Here is a 14,627-nt window from a genome sequence, read left to right as displayed (position 1 = left end):
ATATTTTAGTAATATCATATGTGCATATTAATTACATGCATGTATTATGATTGATAGATAAAAATTTTTAACTGGTCAGATTCTGACCAACAAGATTTTCCCTCAACACAATATAACATTAAATACCAGAATTAATAAGGAACAATATGCATTATTTTATATGGTTATTTATTATAACCTTGAAATGATTTTTTAAGAATTATATTATGTTTTATAGCTTAGTTAAAATTTTATCAAGTGCCAACAATATAAAGAATGATATAACTTATTGTTTAAAACATTAAGATGATTTTTTTAAATTTTTTTAATGATATATTTACTATTTAAACGAGTTTTAATTCAAATTTAATCAAATAAAAAAAAACAATACGTAAATTTCAAATCCTGAACCCGTCTAACATCATATATTAGCTAACGCATGAAGGAATTATTATAAAAGCTAAAATTTGACTCATATACAGTTGAATCTTATAATTATTTTAAAAATATAAAAAGTGACATCTAGTTCAACAATAATATTATGGAAGTTTTATTGGTTAGCTTGATATACATATATATATATAAAACAAAGTTGGATTGACACTTAATTAATTGATTAATTATTTCTTTATTTCATTTTTTTTTTTGTGCATAAGGTAGTTCGGGAAAGAGCCATAAACTGGGTGGTAATGCTTTTTAGGGCAACTGGATGTTTGAATGAGTATGCGATGGCGGAAGAGACCACCACAAAATCAAATCTATACGTGGAAAGTGAGAATCAACCCCAACAAAAGAAAGGGAAGAGCTATCGACATTTGCACCATCCCCCTTTCGGCAATCCAGAGATTCTTGTTTCTCCGCTTTGCTTTGATATCTTCGTCGCGGTGTCGTCTAGCCGGATTTGGAGATTGAGCTGTAAAGAAATTTTCATTCAGCCTTTTTCTTTGGCTTCCCGAGGAGTTTTGTGGTTCGTTTATATTTTATTCGGGTTTTATTGTGCCGTAGGAAACCTAGGTTGATGTTGTATTTGGTCCTCGGGGGAAGGGTGAATGAGATGGCGATGGATTTGTTTTCTGCGGACAACTCGGGGCTTTGAGTTGGGGAGGTGGTCGAGGGGGAGATGGATGGGAAAGGTGGCTCCTTTGTGACGATAAGGAGAATATCTCAGAGGGCGGGTCGAGGGAACGACTTTCACCCACCACCTGGTATGAGGCAAACTTTTTCAATTTTTTTTTTTTCTCTTTCTGAGCTCTTGAAATGATGTTCTGTTCTCTTTTTTCTCTTATGTTTGCGTGAATTTGAGGTTGATGTTTTTCAAATTACATCTCTGAGTTGTTTCTTTTCAACATGCATGTTCATGCGTCCTATTTGCTTGACATGTTTAACAATGATCTTTCATACCATGGAATTGTTTGTTGTTTCATTACTAGCGATCTGGTAAAAATATGCTCATTTTAATCTTTCTTTTATATTTTAGTTCTCTTTGGGTTTATTAGCCTTAATTGTTCGTGGAGGCTGTTTCAGGATCAACTGCGTGGATTGGAAAAGGTTTTTCATGTGTTTGTGCCCAAGGAATAGAAAGTGAAGGTCACTTCATATTCGATATAACACCTTCTCAGGTAGCCTCCTTCAATATTTATTCCTATTAGCTCATGGATTTACAGCAATTTCTAGAATCCTTAAGAAGTCGTGTTCTTGATGGTAGAAAATAAAAGAAATATGTTTCATGTATTTTTTTTTCATAGTATGTAATGCCGTGCAGTTCTGCTAGTGATTAGGTAATAAAGGCTTGCCACTTCACAATATTGTGCAACATTATTAACATGGATGATAATGATTACAATAATAAACATTTCCTTGAAACTATTCAGTTTTACGACTACCTTGTGTATCTTTAGGCACTTCAGAAATTTAGATGTTCATTATGTACAAAAAGGTTAAGTTTATACACACACACACATTCCACAATTTGACTTGGTCTATAGACTCTATACTAGCTAGTATAATTTGGCTTGCCTTTAATGTCATGAAACGAGTATATATATATATATATATTCCATAGTTTTTTATCTTCAAAGGCTCATTGCATGACATTAAAGGCAAGCCAAATTATACTAGCTAGTATAGACCAAGTCGAATTGTGGAATGTATATATATATATATATAGAGAGAGAGAGAGAGAGTTGTGATATACTGCGCGACTGTGCGCGTCGCGCAGCATATCACCTTCCTTTTTTTTTAAATTACTTTTTTTAAGATTTTGAATTTAAAAAAATTCAAACATTTCCTAATATAAAATCTTAATACATAGATATATCTCCTAAACACATTACAATACTCCATAATTACTTAAATTTATTTCATTTTTAATTTTTTTTAACTAAACACTATAACCCAATTAGGAAGCTTGAATCCTAGAGGTAAAATCTTAAAAAAAGAAAATTAGCTTAAAAATTATAACCCAATTGGAAAGACGGAACCCTAGAAATAAAATCTTAAAAAAATATTTTAATTATTTTTTTAATTTAAAATTTAAAAAAACAAATAAAAAAACAAAGAAATTTTGAAATAAAAAATCAATATTTACTTATATAAATCCCTAATACATTAATATATCCCCTCAACATATTACAATACTCCGTAAATACTTAAATTTATTTCATTTTTAATTTTTCTTTTAACTAAATACTATAATCCAATTGGGAAACCTGAACCCTAGAGATAAAATCTTTTAAAAAAATAACTTAAAAATTATAACCCAATTGGAAAGCCTGAATCTATAAATAAATTTTTAAAAAATATATTTTAATTAATTTTTTAATTCAAAAATTAAAAAAATAAAAAAAAAAACAAAGGAATATGATATACTGCGCGACGCGCACAGTCGCGCACTGTGGCGTCGCGCAGTATATCAAAATCGTATATATATATATCATGATTTGGAGAGGTAAAACAATATTTCTAGCTCATTCTTATTATAAATCTGTATAGCTATCACTGGTCACTGGTTTGGGTGGCGTTGTTGTTGTATAGCTATAGCTATCATTGGCTATCAATATTAAGCAATCTGTTCTTATAATGTCAGTTACCTTTGTTAATTTTTTGCTGCAGTTGACTTTCATTCTCTTTTTCCTATGAGATAGAGCTTGTCTATTTCTACTAGATATTTAATATAATTTAATATGTATCAATAGCATCTCAGTGTTACATTAACTCTTGCTTTCTAAAGTTTAAGATGGATGAAAATTATGTACTTACGTTGATTCACAAATTGGCAGGAGGAATGTTTACATAGGTTACAAAATCGGATTGATGTTGTTTATGATAGTTCCAATAAAGAGCATCAGGTACCTAGCTTAGAAATGTAGTTTTTAACTTCATGTTTCTTAAATAGTAATTTGGTATAATTCTAATTTCCTTCTAACACTAGCAATTGAAGATAGTCTCAATGATCTTTTTTTTTTAATCTAGGATTCCTTATGCATCATCCATTTCTTCGATGCTAATATTTTACCCAGCTGTGTTCTTCAGCCATATTTCTTGTATGTTTTTTAGGAAAAAGGATTTATTTTCTTTCCATGTGACCTTGTGATTTAGTCTCAATCAAGAATCTGCAAGTTATAGTATGATATTTTGAGTTGTTGGAACCTAGTTATGTTTTGATATATTGCTAGAAATTTTTTCCAGTATGCTATCTCAGTACTGAAACATTGGTAGGAAGCCTTGAGGGCCCTATGGTCTGCTGCTTATCCTGAAGTCAAACTCCATGATTTAATATCCGAACAATGGAAAAATATGGGATGGCAAGGAAAGGATCCTTCTACTGATTTTAGGTACTTATGCTATGTTCTCTAGGCATTGCTTCTAAGGTACATATTATTGCCTCTGTTATGAGAGTCAGAAACTATCATTTGTCTGTCACATGCTGCAGGGGAGGTGGATTCATATCTGTAGAAAACCTATTATTCTTTGCCAGAAACTATCCTGTAAGTTGTTCTGCCTTCTTGACTATCAAACCTAAGCAAATTATGAATAACGAGAGTGGTATTTGGCCATATCTAGAGAATTATGACCTTGTTTTGTGCCAAGATTTAGTTTTCAGCTATGACAATGTGGCAAATTATCTTGACGTGCTTCATATTTCACCATGGCCATAAAATTGATTGTTTCTTCATATAATCTAAGTTCTCTTGATGTATAGTTCTAGTAAAAGGCTATATTCATTTTGTTTGTTCTGTTTGAGATAGTTGAATTACTTTAAAAAGTATGCAGATTTTCTCTTTCTTATAGTTTCATTCAACCTTTTGTCCCTTACTTGGAGCCTCTATGACTAACAACGGGGAGAACATTTTTATATTCTAGCAAGGTAATTATCGGTACAAGAATCTTCACTTGTGCGGTTGTGTGCTCTGTTACCTACAAAATAAAAGTAATGATAAAAAAAAAGGACAGCCCGGTGCACGAAGCTCCCGCCATACAGGGTTCCAGGGAAGGATCCATTATACGCAGCCTTATCCTGTTTTTTTGCAAGAAGCTGTTTTCAGGATTCGACCCGTAACCTTTAGGTTATAAAGCAACAACTTTACTGTTGCGTCAAGGCTCCCCTTCACAAAATAAAAGTAATGATCTTAGTTCTAAATACTACACTCTAGCAAAAATTCTATATGTTAAAAACTTAAAATTATGTTTAGCTAGGAAGATAATGGGAGATTAGAAATTAACTCTCTAATTTTGGAATAAGCCAATTTAAGAGCCATAAATGAATTTGATTTGATCTTTTATAAATTTACTCCTTTGTATGCTTTTTAAAAACTTTTGATAGGGGCAAGCCCTTATCATTAATTTCTTCTAGTATATTAGAGAACTTTTCATTAAGGAGACAAAAATTACTATCAAATATGCAAAAATGACATTTATAAACATTTTCTTGCTATAGCATTCATCACATAAAGGGTAGTTTAATGCACGAAGCCCCGCTAATGCGGGGTCCCGGGGAAGGATCGGACCATATTAGATCTATTATACTTAGCCTTACCCTGCATTGCAAGACATTATTTCCATGACTCGACCCATGACCACAAAGTTACACGACAACAACTTTACCGTTGTACCGAGGCTCATCACATAATGAGTAAATTTTACAACATATAATACATGCATAATGTTTAATTCACTCATTATTAGAAAATGTAAATATGATGTCTGTTTACATTTAACTTCATAAAGGATCCTAAACTTGCTGAGACTCCAAATATAGATTTTAGAATGTGCTTGAGCATGGGTATAAAAGTGCATTGAGAAGCTTGAAGTTTGGTTTAATGAGAATAGAGATCATTGAAATGTGTTTAGTTGTTCAAATTTAGGTGAACATGAGTAGTAGGTGCTTAGTGCTTCTGATGTGGGTGAATATGAGTAGTGATTATTAAAACTTAGTGGTTTTAATTTGGATGACTATGAGTATTAACCGTCAAGATGTGCTTGGAGGTTCAAAACTGAGTGTGTGAATGGTGGTCATTAAGAGACAAGATGTGGTAAAGGTTTAAACTTGGAGGATTAACATGAACAGTGACCTTTTAGATGTTCTTAGAGGTTCTTGTTTAAGTGCAGGCGAGAAAAGCGTACAAAAATATGCAAATTTGGGTGAATTTCAAGTAACTGGATGCTTGGTAGGTCTAACGGGAGTAAACTCTAGGGTAGGTGGAAGTCTTAGATGAGTGAACTCTTGGCAATATGAAAGTCCTACTAGGTTTAGGTGGACCTAATCCCGGACAAGTGGAAGTCTTGGTAAGTTAGAGTAACTAATATTGGGTAGTGGAGGAAGTCCCGAAAAAATAGTCTCTAGGCATTGAAAGTCTTGGTAAGTCGAGTTCGAATTGTTCTAGGCAAATGAGGGAGTCCTGAAGATATGGGGTCTTGGAAAGATGAGGCTTAGCCTGAGAGTTGGCTGGAGTCAAAGTATGGATCATCCAATGTATGGTTTTAGTTGAGTGATAGTCGAGCCCATTAGGTAATTAACTCAGGCTGATATGTCAACGAATTGATATTTCTATTTGGAAGCTAGTCGACTAGACAATCAATTGATAAGAATTAATAGTCTATTAATAAATTTAGGGAGCGTTTGGTTCTTTCCTAGGAATAGGAATCGGAATGGGAATCATTGTAATGTGAAATGGGAATGGGTATGAGCATGAATATCACTCTTAAAAGCAATGTTTGGTTAGTTGCATATTTTCTATCGGAATAAATCAAAATTTCCTTTTTTACCCTTAAAGGAAAATAAGAGAAAAAATTAGATGTGAGAGAAAGATGAATGTGAGAGAAAAATATGATGAAAGAGAATGATGAAAGAGAAAGTGTGATGATAAAAAAATGAAGAGAGAGAAAGTATGATGAGAGAAAAGAGAGTGTGATAGGAGAGAGCATGATGAGAGAAGATGAGAGAGAAAATATGATGTGAGAGAAAGTATGATGGGGAGGATGAAGAGAGAGAAAATATAATGAGAAAAAAATAAGAAGAGAGAGTGTGATGAGAGAGATTGAGGAGAGAGAAAGTATGGTGAGAGAGAAAGTATGATGAGAGAGAAAGTGAAAGAGAACAATGAGTGTGATGGGAGAGATTGAGGAGAGAGAAAGTATGATGAGAGAGAAAAAGAGGGAGTGTGGCAAGAGAGATTGAGGAGAGAGAAAGTGTGATGAGAAAAAAAAAGTATGTGATGGGAGAGATTGAGGAGAGAGAAAATATTATGAGAAAAAAAAGGAAGAGAGTGCGATGGAAGAGATTGAGGAGAGAGAAAATATGATAAGAGAGAAAGTGTAATGAGAAAAAAGAGAGAGGAAAGAGAGTGTGATAGGAGAGATAAAGGAGAGAGAAAGTGTGTGAAAATATGATGAGAGAGGAAATATGATGAGAGAGAACAAGGAGAGAGAAGTGATATAAAAGAAAAAATAAATAAATATATTTTGATATTTGATATTAAGGGAGAAAATTTTAGTTTTAGGTCAAGGGTATTTTTGGAATAAAGGAATATTTTGATTGATGAAAATAGGGTAATGGCTCATTCAAGGGGAGGTACATGAGAATGAGTTATTACTCAATTTCAAGGATTCATTCCCTTATTTGTATTCCTATTCCTATAATCCAAACATTAACAATGACAATCAATGATTCTCATTCCCATTCCCCACTCTTATTCCCCTAAACCAAACGCCCCCTTAAATTTAAACTATTATGTCGGTCAAACAAAATAGAATATGATATGTTTTGATGAAGTTAAAGTTTATTATCAGCAGTCCATTGACAAAGACATCAATTGATAAAATAATCGTCAGATGAATTGATCAATAGATAAGAGCACTCAACTAATGAGAATTAGTAAACTCATGACATAGCACATGATAAATTCTTGATCCAAGGGATTTGGTCTATGTATTATTCAGATCGCTCGACAGTCAACTAGATGAAGCAATCAACAGAGGAAAAGGGAATCAGTTAAGTTGATTTGGATCATTCAATTGATAAAAAATAAGCAGTCAACTACATGAAACAATCCACAAAGCAAATGGTCGTGATTTAAGAGAAGATAAGTCGATTGATAAAGGGAAAGTAGTCAATTGACAACACTATCAGCAAAAGAACCGGTTGTTATCTAGATGATTTGGTCATGGGTCGATTCGCCTAATAGATTCAAACCAGTTGACTGATAGGATAAATTCCAGAAAACAAACAATTGTAAAAGACTTAAAGATTTTTATAACATTCATGATCTCCAGGGAGTGTTGTTGCATTTTAGGTGATTGTGTGCAATCTGCAGTAAAAAAAAGCAAACAAAGTTTCTTTTGGTGTAATATTTATTTCTTGTGTTGTTTTGTCATTTGCTTGTATGTTTGTATTCTTTGTATTTCCTATAAGGATAGGAATCAGAAGAGGCCTCTCGAATGTATATGAAGAGTAGAAAAAAGATTAACGTGATTGCAGGAATTATCTATCGACGAATGATAGGCTGTGGAATAGTAACCAAGAGTTCCACACTTGTTTTTGTGTGCTTATATCTTTTATTTTATCAAGTGTGCACGCTCACATTATTGTTTCTATGGTGTGTAAATTTTCAAGTGACAAATAGTCTCTATTGAGTGTTGGTGTATTTTAATGTCAACTAGATACCATTCCATGTTACTAGACCAAATGAATATATTTATCTTCTTTGTTGTTTCTAACTCATTTGATTCATCTTGCTGATGGGCAAAGCCAAGGTAAAATACTATTAACTTAGTTTGTTTTAGGCGCTTTGGGATCTTGAGAAAAGCTAGTGCTGGATGTCATTATTTGAGAACATTCATGGTTAAATTTTCTTTGTCTACTCCAGTTCCAAGACATTTTTTTAATAAATGATTTAGTCAGATATATCAGAATGATTACAGTGTATGTGAAGCACTATTAGTCTTGATGAGTTGCTGTATTATCTAGTCACAGTTTGCATATTTTAACTGATCTTGCTAGCAAACTGAATGCTATTTTTTCCAATTAGCTAATCTTGTGATTTACACATGCAGAAATCCTTTAAGGACCTGCTTGAAAAACAGAATGGGGAGCGATCTCTATGGGAATACCCTTTTGCAGTAGCTGGTGTCAATATCACATTCATGCTCATAGAAATGCTTGATCTTCGACTTGGTTTGTACTTTAATTCTTACTAAACATGAATTCATTGATCTTTTAGCTAAGCTAATTAACTAGGTTAAATTAGAATGTTATGAATGACTTATTTTAATTATCTAGTATAGTTTAATACTTTTCTTTGCATTTGGATGCAATAAAGTTCTACCAGTGCCACTAAAAAGAAGTGTTGTAATGACTGCAGCCAGACCCAGATCATTTGTTGGAGCTATTTTCTTAAAGCTACTTTCAGGTATGTTTGCACGCTTGTATTTGTATTCAATTGCTGTGTAGTTTCTACTGCAATTCTTTCAGCAATCAATAATAATCCAGTTTATTGCTGAGTATATGGCCTTGACCTGCTGCGGTAATTCAGTGTTGTGATAACAAACAGTTCATTGATGCAACCAACTGTTGATCAAAAGCAATACTAAAATTTTGACACTCAACATAGTATATTACATAATTTTTTTGCAGACCTTTATTCTACATTTTGTCAAAAAATATGTATTGTATATAAGTTCTTTTTGGAGGTTTGATGTTAATCGACTTAAAAGAGTTATCTTGTTTTCGTTTTTCCAACAGAGAACTTAAAGGCATTTGACATGTTGTATTGCATAACTTTCAAGTTGATGGATCAGCAATGGCTTAATATGCATGCGTCATACATGGACTTCAAGGTACGTGATTGGATCTTCAAAAGTTTGAGTTTGAAAATTGGAGTTGCTTTCAAAATTTGACCCACCATGGACATGGCCTCCTGAAGATTAAAATCTCTCTATTTAGGCCTTTTAAGTTCAATTCATTCCACGGATTGAAAATCTTTTTAAGAACCATCTTAATATAATAATGATATTGTCCTTTTTCCACAACTCCTGCCTTTTTTTTCAGACGGTAATGAAGTCAACACTTGGTCAGCTGGAGCAGGAGTTGCTTGTGAAGGATTTGAATCGAATTGAGGATTTACCTTCATATAAACTTCTTGTTAGACGCATTTGATTGAGGATGGAATTTTAAATTGAGCGTGAGCAAGTTGATTCACTTTGGTTTTTTTTCTTGTTTTATGCTTCATTTGCTTTGAGATAGCCATTTCCTTACTGTGAAAATGTTGTAGATCCATGCTTGAGGTATGGTTCTCTTTCAAACAAGGTGATTGATAAATATCATAATTTCCCCTTTTTTTTTTTCGTGTTTTTACTTGATCCCATCTAGTGGTATAAAGTTTAGTTTGATTATTGTTCTTTTTTTTCTTTTGTTTGTAGATAGTTTTGGTCTTTAGTTAGAGCAAAATGCAAACAAATATTTGAAATCAAACTCCTAATGGATTTAATTCATGTTTTGAATTTGCTTCAATAGGGTTTATGAAGACTTTTTTTCTCTGTTTTTGAACAAGTAAAATTGTGGTCTAATTTATTAGAAGTAATTTTGAACTCAACCTAAGCTTGATCTAACTTCTAATTTGGGAGGAATTGTTATTAACTAAATTGCGTTCGTTTTGAATAACTTAAATGTTATGCCTTCCATTATCTTCATGGTTTTCATACGAGGTTTAGTGAGTATCAAAGAGTGATGTTATATCTGATGAGTGATGAATAATGAAATGAACAAAGTGCTATTTTTTTAGTTGGATATTTAGTTCACATCGACTAATACTAGATAATTGAATTAGTTTTATAAAAAAAATTATAAAAAAAATTTATCGATCTCAAGATAAATCAAAAAATATTTTAATCAAGGTTCAATCTAACGTTCTTAGATTAGCCATCAATTAAGAAAAATTTATCCATTCATTCTAGTGTATTTAGGTTAATTATTTATTAAAAAAAATTCATCCGTTCATAGGTAAAATTCATCCGTTCATTTCAGCATTCTGGTCAATCATTAATAATTTAAGCTGAGATTAAATCCATAGATACTTGAAAAATTAAGAAGACACAGCAGACACTTTGCTGGTGTATGATGCCCCAGGGGCAATGAACAAAGTATTTGAATAACGATAAGGTGATGTGAAGTACGGTCAATTAAGCTACAGGATGATGAATTAAGCATAACATAAGAAGATGAGTAGACAAAAAGTGACAGAATGATTTAAGAAAAAATTGAACAAAAACTCAAATAGTTCACCACCCTTTCTAAACACCATTGAACTTTGTAAGCAAAACACAAGCTAGAATAGAGGATCTTGATTCATATCCAATGGTATATTTATATAATACACAAATAAAATAACGCAGTGGATGAATAATGACAATGCTGTTGATAGAACTATCATGAGACATTTCTCGGTATGCCAGATATATATATAGTCGTAATTATATTATTTAGAAGCAGATTCGTACACAGCACAAGTTGACTTAATCGTTGCAGAGAAAACTCAAATTCTCAGTGTACCAGTGCATAGTAGTGGAGGAAATTCTACAAACACGAAGAGCTTGAACATGCAAGCCAAATGCAATAATTTATTCATTTGCCATAGCAAAGGCATTCTCAATGCCTCTTTTGTATAGCACAAGCAACCAAACAAGAGCTAACGGAGCGATAACCCACTCACATTGGAAATTAAGAGAACTCAAAACTTAAGTTATGGCGAGATTGTAGTGGATAATCTAGAGAAGTGCTTCTCTTATTTCTGCTCATAGATCCAGGGGTGGAGGTTGCTCTTCCACTCAGCTATGCCTTCAGGAAACCACAAAGCAATCTCCTTCCTGGCACTCTCAATGGAGTCACTCCCATGAATGACATTCCTGAGAAAAAGCAGATCATTTACGTCAGATGATTTTTTATAAATCCAATGCAATTAATTAGGGAGACATCTCCATTTAGGATAGACATCTGTGCTATATAACTGTCCATGATTTTCATGTGTTGAACTTCAAAAGAAGACATAAAATGAGTCCTACCATAATAGTTTAAACTTGCAAATCTCAAATGATATGCGAACAACACTGAGTTGAAATCCCACAGCTGCTGCTTTTCCAAGTTAATTCCTTTTTATCAACTCACTCCGCTCAATTGGTCTATAGTCCAAGCATGATTTCTTGACTTGGATCCTAATTTGGTTTCCAAAATGCCTTTTGTTTTTTTCAAACAGTTTAAGCTTTTGAGGGCATTGATCACTTAATGAATTAGTTATTTTCAAATATATGCATGCACCCATCCCAATTATTTATAATTAGATATCTAATGCAGGTGAAATTACCCACTAATTTTATTAACCATCTGATAAGTGACACATGCAATACGGAATCCAACAGATGTGAACAATAACTGATCTGTGGGAAACTAGCTGGACTATTGTGTGCGTGCTGTGCATGAATTCCAACTACAAAGACCAACTTCACACATTTACCTTGCTTGAACTCCTGATCTACTACCCAAGTTGATCTCAATTCACCTAAGTTCAGGCCACCACCCCACTCCTAAAACAACTTGACTGAGCTCTTTTTGATGTCTTTGGTCAAGTTCCAAACTGAGGTCCAATATAGATTCTTAAATATAGCAGACTTCAATATTCTATTGTAATTTTCACCATGACAATCTTACGTACAAGTGTGACTGGATTTGGATTTTAACACTAGATTCATAAGTAGAATTTGTTTGAAATTATAGGCACGTGTGCAGCTATATTTGGCCATCCATCAACAATATTTTGGTTAGCTTGGATATATTAACAACAATCGGAAGCAAGTTGGTATAGGCAACTATATAACCAAGTTGGGTTTAGGCAGAGTGAAGTTTTGAATAGATCAACAAAAATCTGAAGTGGAATTGAATAGGTGGTTGCATATAGAACAAATCCAGGTAGGGGAAGAAATGGAGAACCAAACAAAGGCAATCTCTATCTTGATTGGTTTCTGACCAGCACTGCCAAACAATGGCAGCATAATGCACCTTTTGAAAATGATAAACCACAATGACGAGGGGAAAAAAGTAATAGAAATACTCTTCATGAGTCATGACCTGTGCAGCTCCTATGATCCATATAGTAATATCTTTAGTCCAAATGCAATAAGTAATACGATAGACATCTTGCCAATGCTTAGAAAAGCAGCAGGTAGCAGCTAATATGGCATCTAGTCCTACCTCTTATGGATTTCGTTTGTCTTATCTCTCTATATAATATCATGAAGATAAAAAAGCAAAGGAATCTCAGTATTCAAATAAAAGTAGATAAGCACTTTATACATTTAAAATCTATAAGCTTGGATTGGATTGGTAATCCTATCAAATTTCCAACTGTTAAATCAAATTGTATTATTTATATTTTACATGATAGTGACTAAGTTGTGTCATCTATCTATCACTGAGATGAACCAATTCATTAGTGTACAATTCGATCTGCAGCCACAATTACAATCTACCATCCACCTCGTATTCAGGTCAGGTTACATTTCAATGATCCTGAAGAGCAAAAATATAGAAAAAGAGAATATCTAGGAAATAACCTAGTCCTAGAAAGAGAATGATTGAAGAAACAATCAGAAGAAACTTAGGTTATCAGAAAAGAACCCAAGTGCAATAAATGACTTATGTTGCCTAGGTCTGTTATCTAACAAATTGACATTTATTGGCTGCAAAGTTAAAACTCACAAGGAATGTTTTTTTTAAAGCAAAACTAGCAAGGTAATAGTTGACGTTAATTTACACAGCAGTGTTCAATTACGATTTGGCTATTCAATGGATCAAAAGAATACACAGGTAATAATGAAATAGAAAAAATATGACAACGAATGAGTTGAGAATCCAAGGAAAAATTGGCTTCTTTGCAATCCCATCCAGTATGAATCTACTGTAACATTCAAAGAATTCTCTCCAGCTAGGAAAAAGGAAAGCAGAGCATTAAGCACATGATTCCAATTGGCAGGTGAAATTTTAGTATGTTTTTTTTGGTGTTGCTAAACCTGATGCATTCTCTTCAAATAATTATAGCTTCGCTCATAATATTTCAAACAGCGAGAGGAAAAAAAAGAATCACCTGCCCATCTCGATCGCGAAATCACCACGTATGGTGCCGGGGGCGGAGTCCGAGGGGTTCGTGGCTCCGATGATCTTGCGTCCGGTGAGCACCACATTCTTCCCTTCCCACACCATGGCAACCACTGGGCCGGATATGATGTAGTCCACCAACGCAGGGAAGAACGGTCTCGCAGAGAGGTCGGCGTAGTGCTTCTCCGCAAAGGAGCGCTCCACGCTCAACAACTTCACCCCTAATCAAATGGCACACACACACACACCCACAAAAATTAATTTTTCTTCACAAAAAGTGTCAACAGAGGAGCCAGAAGCCGTACCTTTCAAGTAGAAACCCTTCTTTTCGAAACGGCTAATGATCTCTCCAACCTAAATCAATCACGAATTATGAGAGATGGATGATGTGCCGATCGAGCTTAAGAACACGAAAAACAAATCAAAACGCTTGGAATTGGATATACCAGGCCGCGTTGCACGCCGTCGGGCTTGATCATGATGAAGGACTGCTCCATTCTGCTATGCAGAGACGACGACGATGGAAGAAACGGGGAGCCACTCTGCTAGATATACACATTATGCGTTCGAGCTAACTACGCAACCCACAGATTCGTTTCCCCTTTCGTCTTCGAGGAAGGGACGAGTCGGGCAATTGCAGGTGTCGAAGTGACATTTTTGGGGGATTAAAAACAGAAAAAAGAAAGAAAGTAGGAGGTGAGTGGCGACGTGACCGAAGAATCCGAAAGTGCCGTGCACAATTGATTGAAATTTATTCTTTTGCAACTTTATTTATCTGTTTTTTTATGAACTTAAATATTAGAAAATCGACAGGTGCCCGATTGGGGAATCTTTGCGTCTCGTCCGCTCATTTTTCTTAAATTGTTTTTTTTCGGATAAAACAAATAAAAAAAAAGTTAGTATATAAATTTTTGTCCAGTATACTAAAATTACGTAGGATAAAATTTTAAGGGTGTATTGGATTAAGTTATCATGTATAATTTTAATTATATAATTATCAAATAATTAT

General features: G+C 33.8%; 2 protein-coding genes across 2 annotated transcripts; one reads left to right on the top strand and one right to left on the bottom strand.

Moving 5' to 3' along the window:
• Positions 1-654: 654 nt before the first annotated feature.
• Positions 655-9,673, top strand: LOC121985205 (ELMO domain-containing protein A-like). Its single transcript, XM_042538514.1, has 10 exons — positions 655-894; positions 985-1,184; positions 1,504-1,598; positions 3,258-3,326; positions 3,697-3,812; positions 3,911-3,965; positions 8,530-8,650; positions 8,838-8,885; positions 9,218-9,312; positions 9,524-9,673. Exons 2-10 carry the CDS (start codon positions 1,100-1,102, stop codon positions 9,629-9,631), a joined length of 792 nt encoding a protein of 263 aa, XP_042394448.1. The 5' UTR covers positions 655-894; positions 985-1,099; the 3' UTR covers positions 9,632-9,673.
• A 1,256-nt stretch (positions 9,674-10,929) lies between these two features.
• On the bottom strand, positions 10,930-14,232 carry LOC121985197 (nucleoside diphosphate kinase 1-like). The gene is made up of 4 exons (XM_042538503.1): positions 14,065-14,232; positions 13,924-13,972; positions 13,608-13,839; positions 10,930-11,376 (listed from the first exon to the last, which is right to left on the bottom strand). The coding sequence occupies exons 1-4, from the start codon at positions 14,113-14,115 to the stop codon at positions 11,256-11,258; spliced, it is 453 nt and encodes a 150-aa protein (XP_042394437.1). The 5' UTR covers positions 14,116-14,232; the 3' UTR covers positions 10,930-11,255.
• Between the last annotated feature and the right edge of the window lie 395 nt (positions 14,233-14,627).

The sequence above is a fragment of the Zingiber officinale genome, chromosome 1B (assembly GCF_018446385.1).
Source record: "Zingiber officinale cultivar Zhangliang chromosome 1B, Zo_v1.1, whole genome shotgun sequence".
Classification (NCBI taxonomy): Eukaryota; Viridiplantae; Streptophyta; class Magnoliopsida; order Zingiberales; family Zingiberaceae; genus Zingiber; species Zingiber officinale.
Note: the sequence above shows the minus strand (reverse complement) of the source record. Positions and strands in the feature narration are given on the sequence as shown.

Coding starts and splice junctions, on each gene's coding strand:
- LOC121985205 (XM_042538514.1), top strand. CDS start 1,100: ATGGATGGGAAAGGTGGCTCCTTTGTGACGATAAGGAGAATATCTCAG. Junction 3,327..3,696: donor GTTCCAATAAAGAGCATCAG/GTACCTAGCTTA, acceptor AAACATTGGTAG/GAAGCCTTGAGGGCCCTATG. Junction 3,813..3,910: donor GATCCTTCTACTGATTTTAG/GTACTTATGCTA, acceptor CACATGCTGCAG/GGGAGGTGGATTCATATCTG.
- LOC121985197 (XM_042538503.1), bottom strand. CDS start 14,115: ATGGAGCAGTCCTTCATCATGATCAAGCCCGACGGCGTGCAACGCGGC. Junction 13,840..13,923: donor GAAGGGTTTCTACTTGAAAG/GTACGGCTTCTG, acceptor CCATTTGATTAG/GGGTGAAGTTGTTGAGCGTG. Junction 11,377..13,607: donor TTCGCGATCGAGATGGGCAG/GTGATTCTTTTT, acceptor GCTTTTTCTCAG/GAATGTCATTCATGGGAGTG.